Genomic DNA, 14,134 nt, shown 5'->3' with positions numbered 1-14,134 from the left:
GTTTTCTGCATAGTATTTTGTTGCCACACATCAAATGCTAAAGTGTTATTTTACATATTTGACATTTTACTGAGGCCTCATGTTTACAGCAAATATAACCTTTACCTACATCATAGGATCATCTGCTGCCCTGCAGTTTAGTGGGTCAAAACACAGATTATAATACCGTTTTGGGGTAAATATTTATTGAAGGCACAACATACATTCACAAAACATGACATAAAATGGCACATAAAATTGCTGTTAACAAGGCAACCCTTACATAAAAATCATGTCAGTTTAATGTCAGTAAATGTGATTAGTGTGAGACGACATCACTGGTGGCTTCCTTCAGCTAAACTTTCAGTGCAAAACAATGACTAGTTTCTTCAACTTAAATACTGAACTAGCTTAACATAAAAGTGAAAAGTTGGCATTAACTAGGACTCTAGTGTCACCTGGAGGTGGGAGTTAGGAACTCCAATGAAATTCTGAGGTGATTATTTTTGATTAAAAAAATAAATAAAAATGATTATATTGACAGGAAAAATCACAAATACAGTAACACTAACAGCTTTTAGTAGGCATAAAATGACATAAAATTAGGACATAATTTGACAGTAATAATATTAAAATAAACTTAGTAAATAAAAATGTCAAATTATGATGCAGATTCCAGCTGGTGTATCATGCAAAGGCACATGCTGCTATTTCCAGTACTGGAGATGACTGATTTACATGACTTTTTTTTTTGCTGTGGTATTGCATATCTTCAAAAATATTTCTAGGACACATGTGGCTTTAATGCACCTGCACTTTCTTATAAAGCTCCTATGTTAGGTTGTGTTTGCACTGAGGTGGGGTGTTTTACAGCCTGAGGGGTCCTCAGAGCGGCAGGCACTATAGTTTTGCAGCTTCTCCTGAAACTGCAGGGCTCCTCATCCACACATGGTCAGATAAAGCCACTGAAAAAAGAATCAGAAACAAAAGTTAGACACAACAAAAGTTTTAAATAATATATTTTTTACAATATCACTCACCTCTGTGAGATTCATCTCAGCAGCTCCTGATCCCTCCTTGTCTAGCTGCTGAAAAGACCCTGTTAAATTGAAAGATTTAAGAAGGTTAAGTTGCTTTGCAACACTAGCTGTATTGCATCTAAACTTTAAGTTTTAACCACACAAGTAAGTATTTTATGTGATAGATCAATGGAAAACCCTGATCATAGTTCTCTTTGCTGATTCAGTCAGTGTAGATGGACAGTCATGCCTTGGTAGGCCAGCAGTTGTGCGATAGTCCTAATATTGAGATTAATCAATTGAGCAAAACTCAGGTGTTTGAAGTTTGGATATATTTAGTGCAGAATTACTCACTGAACATGGCTTCAAGCTTGACCAAGCAGCAGATGAAGTTATCAAAATCAATCAGTTCATTCTCTGCATACCGCGCCACCAGAATCTGGTGCAACCGGTTATTCAGTTTAAAGCCTGCGCAGAGAAATAGTACAGGTTTAAAATATGAAATCATTATGTTTCTTGAAAGTATTAATGTCAACAAGAAAGCTGTGAACATTAGACCTGCTGCTTCCACAGCGAGTCGCATCTCATATGAGCTCATGGCTCCTGACTTGTCAAGATCAAACTCTCTGAAAGTGACCTGGAAAATAAAGAGGCAAAAATGTGAATAAAAACAAAGGGATTAAGAGTACACCCCCATTTTTCTCATTTTTACCAGCCACTTTCGGATTTTGTTCCACAGGATCTGAAATTCTACCAGTCCCAGGCGAGCACTGCCATCTTTCTGGCAAAGTACGTGTTAAGGCAGCAAATGACACATGGAGGCAATTATTATGCTGACAAATGCACACATTTTCCAAAAATATAACCAGCAGAACTGGAGTTAACTAGTTTATTTTCATGCAATAGGTCATAAGGATACATCCATCAGATTGACCATGGTTCTGCATGATTCTATGCTGAAGCCATCAGTCTTTAGATCTTTGTCTGAAACAGCAAAATTGTGATTTTTATTGATAAACCATAGACACACTACAGTTTGTAAACAGTCTGAAAACTGGTGCACAAACTATACACAAACTGATAAGACTCCACAGGAACATTAAAATTACTAAACAGAAAACTCACGTCGGGTGACCACTCTGTTGAGAATTGTCCTGAGCTCACGAATAGAGATTTCCATGTCCTGTATAACCACAAAGAAAGAAAAAAAATAGCAGTACCAGATCCATGTTCTTTTTTAACTGCATTAAAATCCTGCTTTTTGCTTAATAAGGTTCTACACCTGAGAACAATCCAAATGCTACAATTATCAACACCATTCCGTTAAATTTCAGGTTACCTCTCCTGCTAGTTGGGCAAACATGGACTTAAATGAATCATCAATATCATCTTCCGTTATTTCCTCCTGCAAGACAAAAAGTAAACATAAAAATCAGAGCTCTATATACTTCAAACAATTAGTTCCAAAAAGAAGAGGTTTGAGAAATTCATCCTTGATGCACACCTCATCTCCAAAATCAGCAGATATTTCATCATCCAGTTCCCTGCAACAAAAAATAAATATGAGATTTCCCTTCCTACATTGTGCTAATGATGAAAATGAAAGAAAAAAAAAGACACACTCTGTCTCTGACTGCTTTTCGGTGAAAACCCTGAGGACGAAGTCGGCCTCTTTGCCAGGCTCGAAGGTGGAGGGCACAATGAGGTACTCCCCGGGCGGCAGTCGCAGCCGAGTGCTCACTTCACGAAGGTTGATGAAGGTCTCAGATCGAGCGCACGATGAATTACTCAAGAAGAAATTTTTCTTCAAGTGGACATTCTGGCAGCCTCTGTACTGAGGACAGCAGGAGACAAATGACTTAACATGGATTTTCATATTTCCATGTCAAATAATATAACACAATGCACTGATCACTGCCAGGTGTGTTTAAAAGATTTGAGTTGCTTTAGTGAGTAGTTTGGTTGCAGTTTAAGGAGCTCTTGTAAATGAATGCAAAATGTTTTTCTGTTGCGGTGTTTCATGTACGTAATCCCAACACATACCTTTAAAAGAAACTCTTCATCTTGCATATGTGAAGCTATATTTTGAAAATTGCCAAATGAGTAACAAGTAATAAGGTTCTCAATAAGGGATCCTGTACCTACCTCCTCTGGAATCTGCAAAAGGAACAGAAGGGAAGATTGTTAATGGGTGGCATGAGGCAGCAGACATTTTTAATAAACTACAGGAGCAGAACAGAGGGGATCCATGCAGTTCATCATGGTTCTCACTTCATAGACAGCAAAGCCAATGGTGTGCATGTCCTGACCATGGCGTCGGTATCTGCGCCGGTCCTTCTGCATGAGGGCTACAAGGAAACTGCACGCCACCTCATCATCCTCTGGGTCATCATCCTCCTCCAGCAACGTGATCTTATACTGAGGATTTATCCAAAATGTGTCTACAGAAATGGAGCATTTATGTCAAGCCAGTTTTGTGAAAACCTACACATTTTATTGAGTTTCTACACATAGCCACTTTTACATATTTATAAAAAAGAATTCTTATGGAAATCTGGACTTTGAACAGTAAGCATCTCTTATTATTTTTAGTTTTCAGTGCTACTGAAACAACACAATGCTGAGACTGGCCTGTGATTTTCTGAGTGTGGTATACAGCAACTACTTTTTTTGCATCTGGAACTACTTAAATTGGCCCTATTTTAAACTCTATAACCCTTGGACTAAGCAGACTCTTTAAAGAAAAGCTTTGTTAATTTTGTGTCTTTGTTAGTATAAATTTCCCTCCAGAATTCCAAGCTGTTTTTTTAATAAAAAAAAATTGTTGTTATTAATTTATTAGAACTTTTAGACACAGTCTAAGCACTACAGGTTCTGTTCAACCTGAATAAAAGGCGAGGCAAGTTTATTTGTATTTTAGCACCAAGCACAAGACAATCAAAAGTGATTTAATTTCACATCAAAGGAAAACACTAAAAACAGAACAAAAAACCTTAAAGCTTTGCTTAAAAAGAGAGCAACATGTCAAACACTTAACAGCATTAATAGGAACAACTCCTAATAAGAAATTTGAAACAGATTAATCGCCTTAGAAAAACTGAATACTGTCTTCACTGATTGGGCAAGCAGTTCATTATTGGGACTTTTTGATCAAAAGCTTCAGTGAACTAAATATTTTGTTGATTCAAAAGAACCAGCAGTTTCTCTGGATATGTCAGGTTTTCAGAGAGTTTGTTCAAGAGTTTAGGAGCAAAACTAAATGCTGCCACATCTTGTTCGATTCCAGTTCTGGGAAAGCAGTCAGCAAGTATCTGAAGACTTTAAAAGCTCATCCTGGGCTATACTTGACAAGAATTTTGGCTCATACCCATTCAGTGATTTATAAACCCATATCAACACATTTTTAAAGTTGTTTCAGAGACTACAAAGGTAGTAAAATGGGACTATTTTGATTGCAACTTGTACACATTTAGTCAATAAATTAAAAGTCAGTAAGCTGTGGGGCAAATCAAAGATAAGAAATTTAAATTTCAAAGATATTAATGTAAAATCATTGCATTTATTAAGCACCAGTAGACATTTGTCCTTTAGGAAAAAAGACTGAAGAAAAAGTCTGGGAAAATTTGGTCCTACTAAATTTTCTTTTTCCTTCAGGATCAGGAAAATGACACCAGATACCACACTGGTGGTATCTCTTCATGACCGTGAAGGAACGCTGATGTTAATATTCTGCTACATGTTTTTGGATTTTTGCTGTTGACTCACTGGGATGGTTCCTGCAGCCCCCGGCCGTGCTGCCTCTCCTCCATGTGCCGTAGAACTTCATAGTGTTCCAGTGACTGAGGCTATCCTCACTCAGGACGTCCGGAGTCAAGTTACAGATTTCCAGTCGGGAAAACTGCCTCAAAAAGTCACTGAAGGACATCCTGAATCCCCCCAAAAAACCAGAAACATTGTTACACTGTGCAAACAATTTCAATAAAAGTTAGATTAAATTAGTTTGAATCACATTAAGAAATAATCATGATAAAAATTTTTTTTAAATAAATCACCAGTGCCACACTTCTTTGCCTTGTCGCAATTATGCAAACCTCTTTTTTGACAATGGAGAAGCTAAATCTTTTCCTGTGACATTTTACAAGTTTGTATCATATAGAGAAAGGAATGTTTGGCTACTCAAGTGTGTTGAAGCTGGGATGTATCTAAAAATTGCAGGGCATTGGGTTTCCAGCACTGGATTTAGGTACTCTGGAGCTAATCTACTATTCAATTTGCAATTTTCTTGTTGAGTTCTAGAGATTTTACTCAAATGCCCTGATATTTTAAAGAGTTCATGATAACATGCAGCCCAGCAACGTTATCTAGGGCTCACAGCATTATAGGTTTTCCATTGTACTTAACAGTAGGCATGAAGTCCTTCAGCAAACTGTCTTCTCCTCTCAATATATGTTAAATTAATAGGATTTTATTTTTCTGACTTTTTCAGTGCCAGATTACGTAATTGCAATGCAACATGAAATAATTTTTAAGGCTTTTCATAAACCTTTATGAGAGAAGACACTGGAGGGTGTTGTATGAAACCAAGCAGTTTGCCAAACAGAAATGTATATTATTCCTTTTAACTTCTTGTTGTATGTGAAGATGTAAATCTTACCAAAACTCTCCGTCTTCCATGCTAAGATGCAGGTCTTCCCTTTCAGATGGGTCAATTTCATCCCATTCACTGGAACTATGAATGACAGACATGACATAAGAAACAACCCTTTAAAGCTAAATGTTCACAAAATTTAAAGGTACATCTCAATAAATCTGAACATCACTGACTTAACTGGTTTAATTCTAAATTTGAAACTCATAATTAGATTTACTGCAAAGAGTGGTATATTTCAGGTTTTACAACTGTTAAACTTAGATGATTATGACTAACTGCTCATGAAAACCTGAAATTTAGTTTCTCATAAAATAATGATATTGCATTACAATTAAGAAAAATCTGTAGAAGAGTGTGATTTTATGGCCTATTATGCTACAATAACAGATGTCCATGAGACAATCAGCAATAACCTCTACAAGGACGATAAGTCACATATGATAATTGTTAATCAAGATGGGTATTCACAGGGTGCAGTCCCCAAATATGTGAGTAGAAAGTTTAGCAAAAGGAAAACACACATGTTGAAATATGCCCTATGTGTTTAATGAATCTACATGATATACAGCTTTCACTTTTTGGATTCAAGTACAGAAATAAATTCACATCTTGAGATGGACCTGTAAGTTTGAATACACTCACTTGTCACTCCAGGCTCCAGTCCACTCCACCTGGCCCCAGGGGTTACGTATTCGGATAAGGCGCACCATGTTGCCAGCGTAATCAACCTGTCACACAGCAAAGTGGTGAGGAAATGTCAAACCACAACTTTAATGCTTTGTGTTGACCGAGTTGCAGAGAGACAAACCTCCTTCAATGCAGTGACAGAGTAGGCATGGCCCTTCACAAGCTTCTTGAAGGTCACAGCCTCCATGTCGAAGGCACTGGTGATCTGTGAGCATGTGAGCAGAAATTTATAATGTAGAATTAAATTGCCGTTCTAGATGAATAGGCGCAAACGACACTTACATCAATAGAGCAGCCCAGCAGGGAGCCCCTCTCCAAGGCTTTACTGATTATCCTGTAGAGATCTTTGGGAGCCTTGCGCAGCTCGTACATCTCAGACACCCCCCCTGTGAAATCCTCAAAGCCCTCGGTGGTGCTTCCTCCAGAGAGAGCCTCATAGGAGCCATTTAGCCTGATAGCAAATAAAAAAAACCTTCAGACTAATTGCTTTTAGCAGCAACACTTCAGAATATCCCTCTGAACAAACTAATGCAAGCGATTTTTCAAACCTACTTGGCATAAGCTTTCTCTAAGAGTGCACTCCAAAATTCATTGCCCTCAGCTGAATGGACAAACATGAGCTCTCCGTCTTTGACAGGCAATCGATCGTCAATCACAACGTCTACCCACTCGCCGAACTGCCAGAACTGCAATGCAAAGCAGTGCATTAAAAAAGAGATCCATCGAGTTTGCGTGAATAGGAATAAAAAAAAAAGGAAGGGTAGAAAATTGTAAGTAAAGAACCTGGAAGTGAAAGATTCCAGCGTAGTCATCTTGGAAGGACTGGCCGTGTGGAACAACCCTATGAAGGAGCCTCTCATTCAGGGTCAGAGAGCCAATGGCTGCCAAGAGCCAGCAGTCGCCTGGAGGGGAAAATCAGAGGCCAGAACCTCACATCAGAATATGTTCTTTTAACTTATTTTCACAACAAATTTATAACTCACCAAGAGCACCCTGACAGATGTCTGTTCTGGTGGCTCCACCCACAATAAACTGGGGATCACCTGTCAGTTCCTACAAAGATAACAGAAATGAGTCATGACAATCAAACTCTTTCAAAGAAATCACTTCTTTTTCTGGCTGCCACCCTCCCATGAGGTTTCACTCTGTAAATACCAAGGAGCTGTAAACAAATGTCAGAGAGGGGAGAGGTCTGAGATGCCAACAGCTGCAGAGGTCTGCAAAGCGCCCGTCCCTACAAGTCTGATTCTGTCCAGGTTTGCAACATGTAAAGTGAGACATGATATGCCTGCTTACATGCAACAGTCAAAATCAAATTCCTGTCCTGAAATTCCTGGCCATCAGTTTGCCGGCAACAAGAAGACATTAAAAAGTTATGTTTTTTAAAATTATTATATTACTTTGTTCTTTAAGATATACTTTTTCAATTAATGTAGCTTCTTTCTACTAACTTAATTAGTTATTTTTATAATTATTTTAAAATTCCTCTGGCTTAACAGAGTGATTATTAACACTCTGTAAGTGTTGCGGCATACTGCCATTCCGCTGGCTGAAAGAAGACTACAAAACTTCCTTTCTTCACTTACCAGAAAATGTGGCAAATTTCTAGTTACAAAAAAACAGTGATAGACATGGTGTGTAATCTATAATGGACCCATTCATCACTGTTTTAAAACCACAATTTTCAACTTAAGCAGCCTCTTAAGCAGTAGCGTGCAGGCTGGCAGCTAGAGTAGGTAGTCTGACTTATTCACCAGCCTGTTAAGACTTGATTTATTATTAAAAGAAGAAGTAGATAAGCTGTAAACATCTTGAACAAAAAGATGTTTAGAACTACAACTCATTTTAGAATGGATTTATGTAATAGATTATGTCTCGTATGTCAAACACACATGTGGTCAAAGGGCCGCGGGCCTGATCTGGCCCGTCATAACTATTTATGTGGCCCTCAAGACACAGAGCCTCATAAATAGAACTTCAAGATAATAGTGGCATGCTTAAATATTATTATACCAGTCAAATCAAATCAGTTTTTATTTTTATAGTGTAAAATTATATGAGTATGTAAAAATGTTCAATATTATTTAATTTTAAGAGGTACTCATTGAATACAGAGAAAGCTATAATATTTTAACAATTTAATATGTAGTTTTATTAATGCATTCAGCCACAAATGGCCCTTAGGAATAATTTATGATCTTCATACGGGCCAAAATGAAAAGGATTTTGACACCCCTGGATTATACTATAGATAAAATGATTAACTAATTTTCTGTTTGACAGTTGTGAATACTGTGATAGCAGTTTATTTTCACTCACTGTTATCATTCACCAATAACGACCAACAGGACAGCATAAACTTTGCCTTGATATTTTCTTACCGTGGGTCTCATCCACTCCACATCTCTGGTTTTAGATGAATAGGGTGCAAGCTCTTTGAAGCCCAGAGATGGGGGCTCAGCGGGGAAGCAGGGGTCTTCAAACAGGCAGCCCGCCTCCACGCACTCCTGCTTCAGAGCCTCGTAGTCCTGGCTGGCAAAGTGCACGGCCTGCTCATTGGAACCCATGCCCTCTGACCGGAGCCTGTTGGCGTATATGCTTGCAGATATCCCACCAACCGGATACATACTGGGCGCAGGACAGAAATATGGAGCGCGTAGACGGGTGCAATTTATAAATAGAAGCAAGTTAAACAGTGACACGCTCTTGTCTGAATGTTACAACATCCAGTGGTATAAGTCTGGTTAGAAAAAGAAAATACAGAAATCTGCTTATAGCAAAAGTTTCTGAACGAAGCTGTAGCACTAAGCTGCAAACCCCCTGGACTATAGCTTTGATTTGCACACACACACATACACACACACACACTCATGCCCTCACACACAAACTTCCAAAGCTGGAGATTTCACAATAGTACTCCTGCACAAATTCATGCACCTACTATTTTTTCTTGTCATATTTGAAAGTGAAAAAAGCTGCATTTTTTTTTTTAAGTGTGATGTGTGTGTATTTAGCCCTATTTTGCTCTGATACCCATAAATAAAATCCAGTGGAACTAAGCCCAGAGATGGGGGCTCTGGGCTTAGTTCTGAAATCACAAAATCGGTTCAGTTTCACATGAGTGTAATTTAATCACAGTAAACATACTGGAAAGGAACCTCTTTGAGCAGAAAAATGATAAACCTACAGCCAGAACTACAGAGGAGGTTTAGATCAAACCATACTCGTGTGTTTGAATGGCCCGGTCAAAGTCCGGACCTAAAACCAATTTAAAAAATTCATGGTTAAGAATTGACATTCACAGATGCTGTAAGTCGAGTTTGGCTGAGCTACAAAATATGGCAAAGATGAACGGGGAAACATTTCTGTCTCTAGAAGTGCAAAGCTGCTAGAAACTAAACCTAAAAGACTTGCAGCTGTCATTGCAACAAAAGGTGGGTCTACAGAGTACCGATTCAGAAGGCTCAATATAAACACACACTGCACTTTTGTAAGTGGAAATTACTGAAGCTATTCACTTTGTGAATGTGCACTACCTTGTGTTATTCTAACACAAAAAGCTACAAGAAAAGCACAAAAGTTTGTATCTGTGAGCATTTAGCTTTCAGAAAAACCTAATGATTCCAGTAATTAGATTCAGACCGTTCTGTAACAGTACCTTTCATTTTAAGTTGAAACATGGCTAAGATGTAGCTGCATATCAAGAGAAAGCAAACTGACCTGGAAACAGTTAGAAATCAATAAAAATAGAAGCCAGCAGAGGATAATTAGCAAGCAAAAAGCATGCACTGATTAAAAAAATTAAATACAATTTAAACACACCAATGCCCAAAATTAAAATTAAAATACTAAAAAATGTGTATATATGATACCTTTTCTTTATGGACAGGCTGAAAGGGACTATGGGGAGGAAGGAAACAGAGAGAAATGGTTATGCATTGATTTAGAGCTGGAAATTAATCAAATGACCAAAAATATTTACTATTTTAACTTGAAAGATGTTCTTTCACACTAAAATTTCTCCAGAAGTTACAAAAGCCTAACATAATCAATACAAAGATTCATCTGTGTTGCTTTCTGGATCTGTGCTAAGGGAAAACTTAAACAATAGTGTAGCTCTGCTCTACCTGAAATGAATCCTAATGAGCAGAGTCTGTGCAAAATATACCTTTTGGGAGGTTCTTTACACAAGTATTCACATCAAATTACTGACAAAGGGTGAATTTTATTGAGATTTTAAGTAATAAACCAACAAAAAAATAATATATAATGAAATGAAAGAAGATCAAGAAACACAGCAGTCATGTGGAAGATGTAGCTCTGTTCAGACAAGACAAAAACCAGACTTCTTGGCTCATTGGTAGTAAGCTAATACTTCACATCAGCCTGAATACAACATCCCTGTCATAAAACACGATGGTGGCAGCACCATGCTGTGGGGATGGTTTCTTTCAGAGTTGACGGGGAAAAGGAGCTAAACATAGAAAATAAGTAGAGGCTCCAAAACATTTGAGATCGCGTTAACGATCTCAAATGTTGTAACACTTTTGGACACCGTGTTTGATTTTACTTCCACTTCATAATGATTCACTGCTACATAAAATCTAAGTGCAATACATAAAGTTTTATGACTGTACCAAATGTGAAAATGTTCAGGTGTTATGAATAATTCAGCAAGGCCCAGGAAGTGAAAAAATAATAGAAGTGAAAGATGTGTTAGGAGCCAAAAGAGGTTATGCTTCTGCCCCTTTAACAGGGGCATTGTTAAAGGAGGCCAGTCCCCAAACGGAGGCCCCTCACGCCTGTGGAGACTCTAGGAATGTCCCTCTGTCAAAATCACACCATAGATCTGAATGGATCTGGTTTTTCTTCAATAATGGGGAAAGAACACAACACTGATCCCTACAGTAACAATGCTGATGGTGTCATCCACAGGACTTTAACCCTAAACAATTCAAAAACAACATAGGCTACCACCTCTCTGTCAGGTGACTGCAGGGGCCAAACAAATGCTGTCCATACAATATGTTAAACACTTTGTGAAATCCTCAGTGGATTCTCTCTTTCAGATGCTGTAAAAAGTCGCAGTAAGTGAGGCCTGCTGCTTGAACCAGAACTGTTCTGCAGCACCTGTTCAGCAGGAGCATACAGGCCTGTCTGCAAGCGGCCTGCATGTTACACAAAAGATTCTCATAACTATAGATGAAAGCTGCTCTGATTTTAGAGCTAAAATCAGCAGCTGAACTGATTCTTTTCACCTCACTGCGCAGCTGTCACTTCCTTTTCTATTCTTACCAGAGCGACAAGGTGCAGCAGATTAAATCCAGCTCTCCGCACCACAATAAACCTATCGGGCACCGTTAATCACACACGGAGTAAATAAAGTGGTTCACTAAAGCGACGCGATCAACTCACCACCGGTTAGGAAAACTGCTTCAGGCTCCCAGAATATGAAACAGAAAGCGGTTATTGTGCTAATCTGTGAATCAGTGACAGGGGGACAGTCTGAGTGGTCCTCCCTCCTCTCAGTCTGCGCTCGCTGCAGATCAGACCAGCCCACCTCTAGAGGAGGGCACACTGCAAGCCGCCAGTACCGCGCCGTAGCCGCTAGGGGCTCTAAAGACCAAAAACATGCTCTCTGACTTGAACGAAATTATAAATCAGGAGAATTAAAAAAAAAAAAAAAAAGATATGAGACGCTGTTAAAAATAAACTACGTATCATGTAATTCTATGAACATGTAGATATTTTAAACTACTAACAAAGCTAATGCTTGGTGGCAAAATTATTTTCTTATTCACAAACTGTTGAGAAACTATAAACGCACCAGGATAGTCTTTCCGCTGTACTGAAGATCAGAGTGGGGTTGGGTGTCACACTTTTTGCTTAATCAGTCCTATTTCTCTGTGTAATGGAGGCCTACATAAGAGTGCCTGGTTAGAATAACCTATCTATTCTTTCAACAGGTACACACCGCCAAATGCAACTTTGATTGATTATATCAATTAGAAAAGCATTTTGAAAGGAACTTTTCTGAAAATTTGTATTTTAAAATTCAGTCTTAATTTTATATCTTAACAACAACATCTAATAGAAGCACCTCTATAATGTTATGAACTGACAAATAGTGTTAAATAAAAAGAACAGAATCAAACTACCAACTCATTTTTCTGCTCCTTACTAAGGATTAAACTATTTCTAATGGATACAGTTAGAAACTAATTTTTATTGCTGTACATTTTGTTAGGGCCACAAACTTCGTTTTATTTCTGTGGTATAAATCACAAAATAGCACATACTTGTGAGGAAAAATGAAGATGATATTAGTTTAGTATTATGTGGGTTTTTAAAAAATTACAAATAAAACTCTGATATTAACTCTTTCTTTTTTCCAAAATTACACAGGCTCAGTCAAATTTTTACGGGGAATGTAGTATGTGGAAATAAATTTTCAGATCTTGACACAGATCCTTGATCACCTCGATGTGAAGTACTAAACTGCTGAGTGACGATACCTTGTCTGTGGCCTCTATGTACATACCAACATTTTGTAACAGCGCCTGTAGGGGGAGAGATTTACTGACATCCCGCTCCGTTCTGCCCTATATAAGCAGTGCATTGCAAAAGTAATCTCACCCCTTGAAATTTTCCATATTTTCACACATTACAACTACAAATTTCATGTTGTTGAGATTTTATGTAGCAGCTCATCAAATGTTAAAAATGAAATGAAAGTGATACATGGTTTTCTAAATGTTCTACAAATAACATCTGAAAGGTGTGACATTGATTTTTATTGAGCTCCTCTAAACATTTTGCAGATGCAAGTTTTTGCTGTTGCTACTAGCTTTACTAGCAGACAAATTTTCTGCAGATGAATACAAACTTTTTTCAATTCAGAAAATGGTTAACCTCGAGTTAAGTGTATAACTATAAACAAAGCAACATTCAGCTCATTACTGCAGACTGAATCAGATTTTTATCACTTGAGATATAATATGTGACAAATGGCAGCAAACGTTAAAAATCATCAGGCTGTCTTGTCATGAGATAAATAAAACTTTTACATCTGACGTTTGTTTAAACTCTTGAGACTTGTCGTGAGGGTAAACAGGAGACATGCCTGCAAGAATAGCAGGCATTTATTTTATGAATCTGCTATTCATAAAATAACCAAGCCTGCCTTTTTTAAGGTTTGGTATTTTTGCCATTTCTCTGTCCTTTTTTTAATACATGACTGGTTTCTTTTATTTTCCTGTTTGTTTTAAACAGGCAGCTGCCATCAGATCAGACCTGCTGTTCATGTTTATTTCTGGTGCTTCAACAGGTTCTCTGTCAGGTTCCTTTGCTCATTTATTGTATCTTTGCTTCAGCTTCTTTATTGCTTCTTCTTAGTTTGATCATCTTTGTACTGCTGAGGGCTATTTGATTCATAAAGCCTCACCTTTTGTTTTGAATTTGTGTACAGCTGAAACAGGTTTTCATTTAGGTTCCCCCCTTCCAGTTCCTCTTGTGGTTCCAGCTCACCAAAACCTCTTTCATGACTTCAAAGACTGAATAAATTTTCCCAGACTTATTTGCTCTAAGCAAAACAGGTCACACAGATGCTAAATGATGCCTTTGAGTTTTAAACCTGTAGAAGGATTTTGAAGGGAGACAAATGATTAACTTTGATCTACCTGGAATGTGATCAGTTTCATAAGGTGAATCCATTTTGAGATTTTTCCTTCCACAAAGAATTGTCTTCCAATTAACTGAACTGTGGTTAAATGACTATTAGTCATTTAACCACATATTT

General features: G+C 37.9%; 1 protein-coding gene across 1 annotated transcript; it reads right to left on the bottom strand.

Annotated features, from left to right (window-relative positions):
• Positions 1–689: 689 nt before the first annotated feature.
• On the bottom strand, positions 690–11,895 carry LOC102226708 (calpain-1 catalytic subunit-like). The gene is made up of 23 exons (XM_005795108.2): positions 11,752–11,895; positions 10,209–10,236; positions 8,718–8,964; positions 7,320–7,389; positions 7,120–7,238; positions 6,889–7,022; positions 6,619–6,787; positions 6,458–6,541; positions 6,292–6,377; positions 5,653–5,727; positions 4,764–4,924; positions 3,270–3,439; positions 3,144–3,155; positions 2,621–2,832; positions 2,503–2,542; positions 2,338–2,403; positions 2,124–2,181; positions 1,918–1,982; positions 1,711–1,779; positions 1,557–1,635; positions 1,353–1,466; positions 1,020–1,078; positions 690–944 (listed from the first exon to the last, which is right to left on the bottom strand). Exons 3-23 carry the CDS (start codon positions 8,961–8,963, stop codon positions 918–920), a joined length of 2,115 nt encoding a protein of 704 aa, XP_005795165.1. The 5' UTR covers position 8,964; positions 10,209–10,236; positions 11,752–11,895; the 3' UTR covers positions 690–917.
• Between the last annotated feature and the right edge of the window lie 2,239 nt (positions 11,896–14,134).

Source organism: Xiphophorus maculatus, chromosome 22, assembly GCF_002775205.1.
Source record: "Xiphophorus maculatus strain JP 163 A chromosome 22, X_maculatus-5.0-male, whole genome shotgun sequence".
NCBI classification, from domain to species: domain Eukaryota; kingdom Metazoa; phylum Chordata; class Actinopteri; order Cyprinodontiformes; family Poeciliidae; genus Xiphophorus; species Xiphophorus maculatus.
Note: the sequence above shows the minus strand (reverse complement) of the source record. Positions and strands in the feature narration are given on the sequence as shown.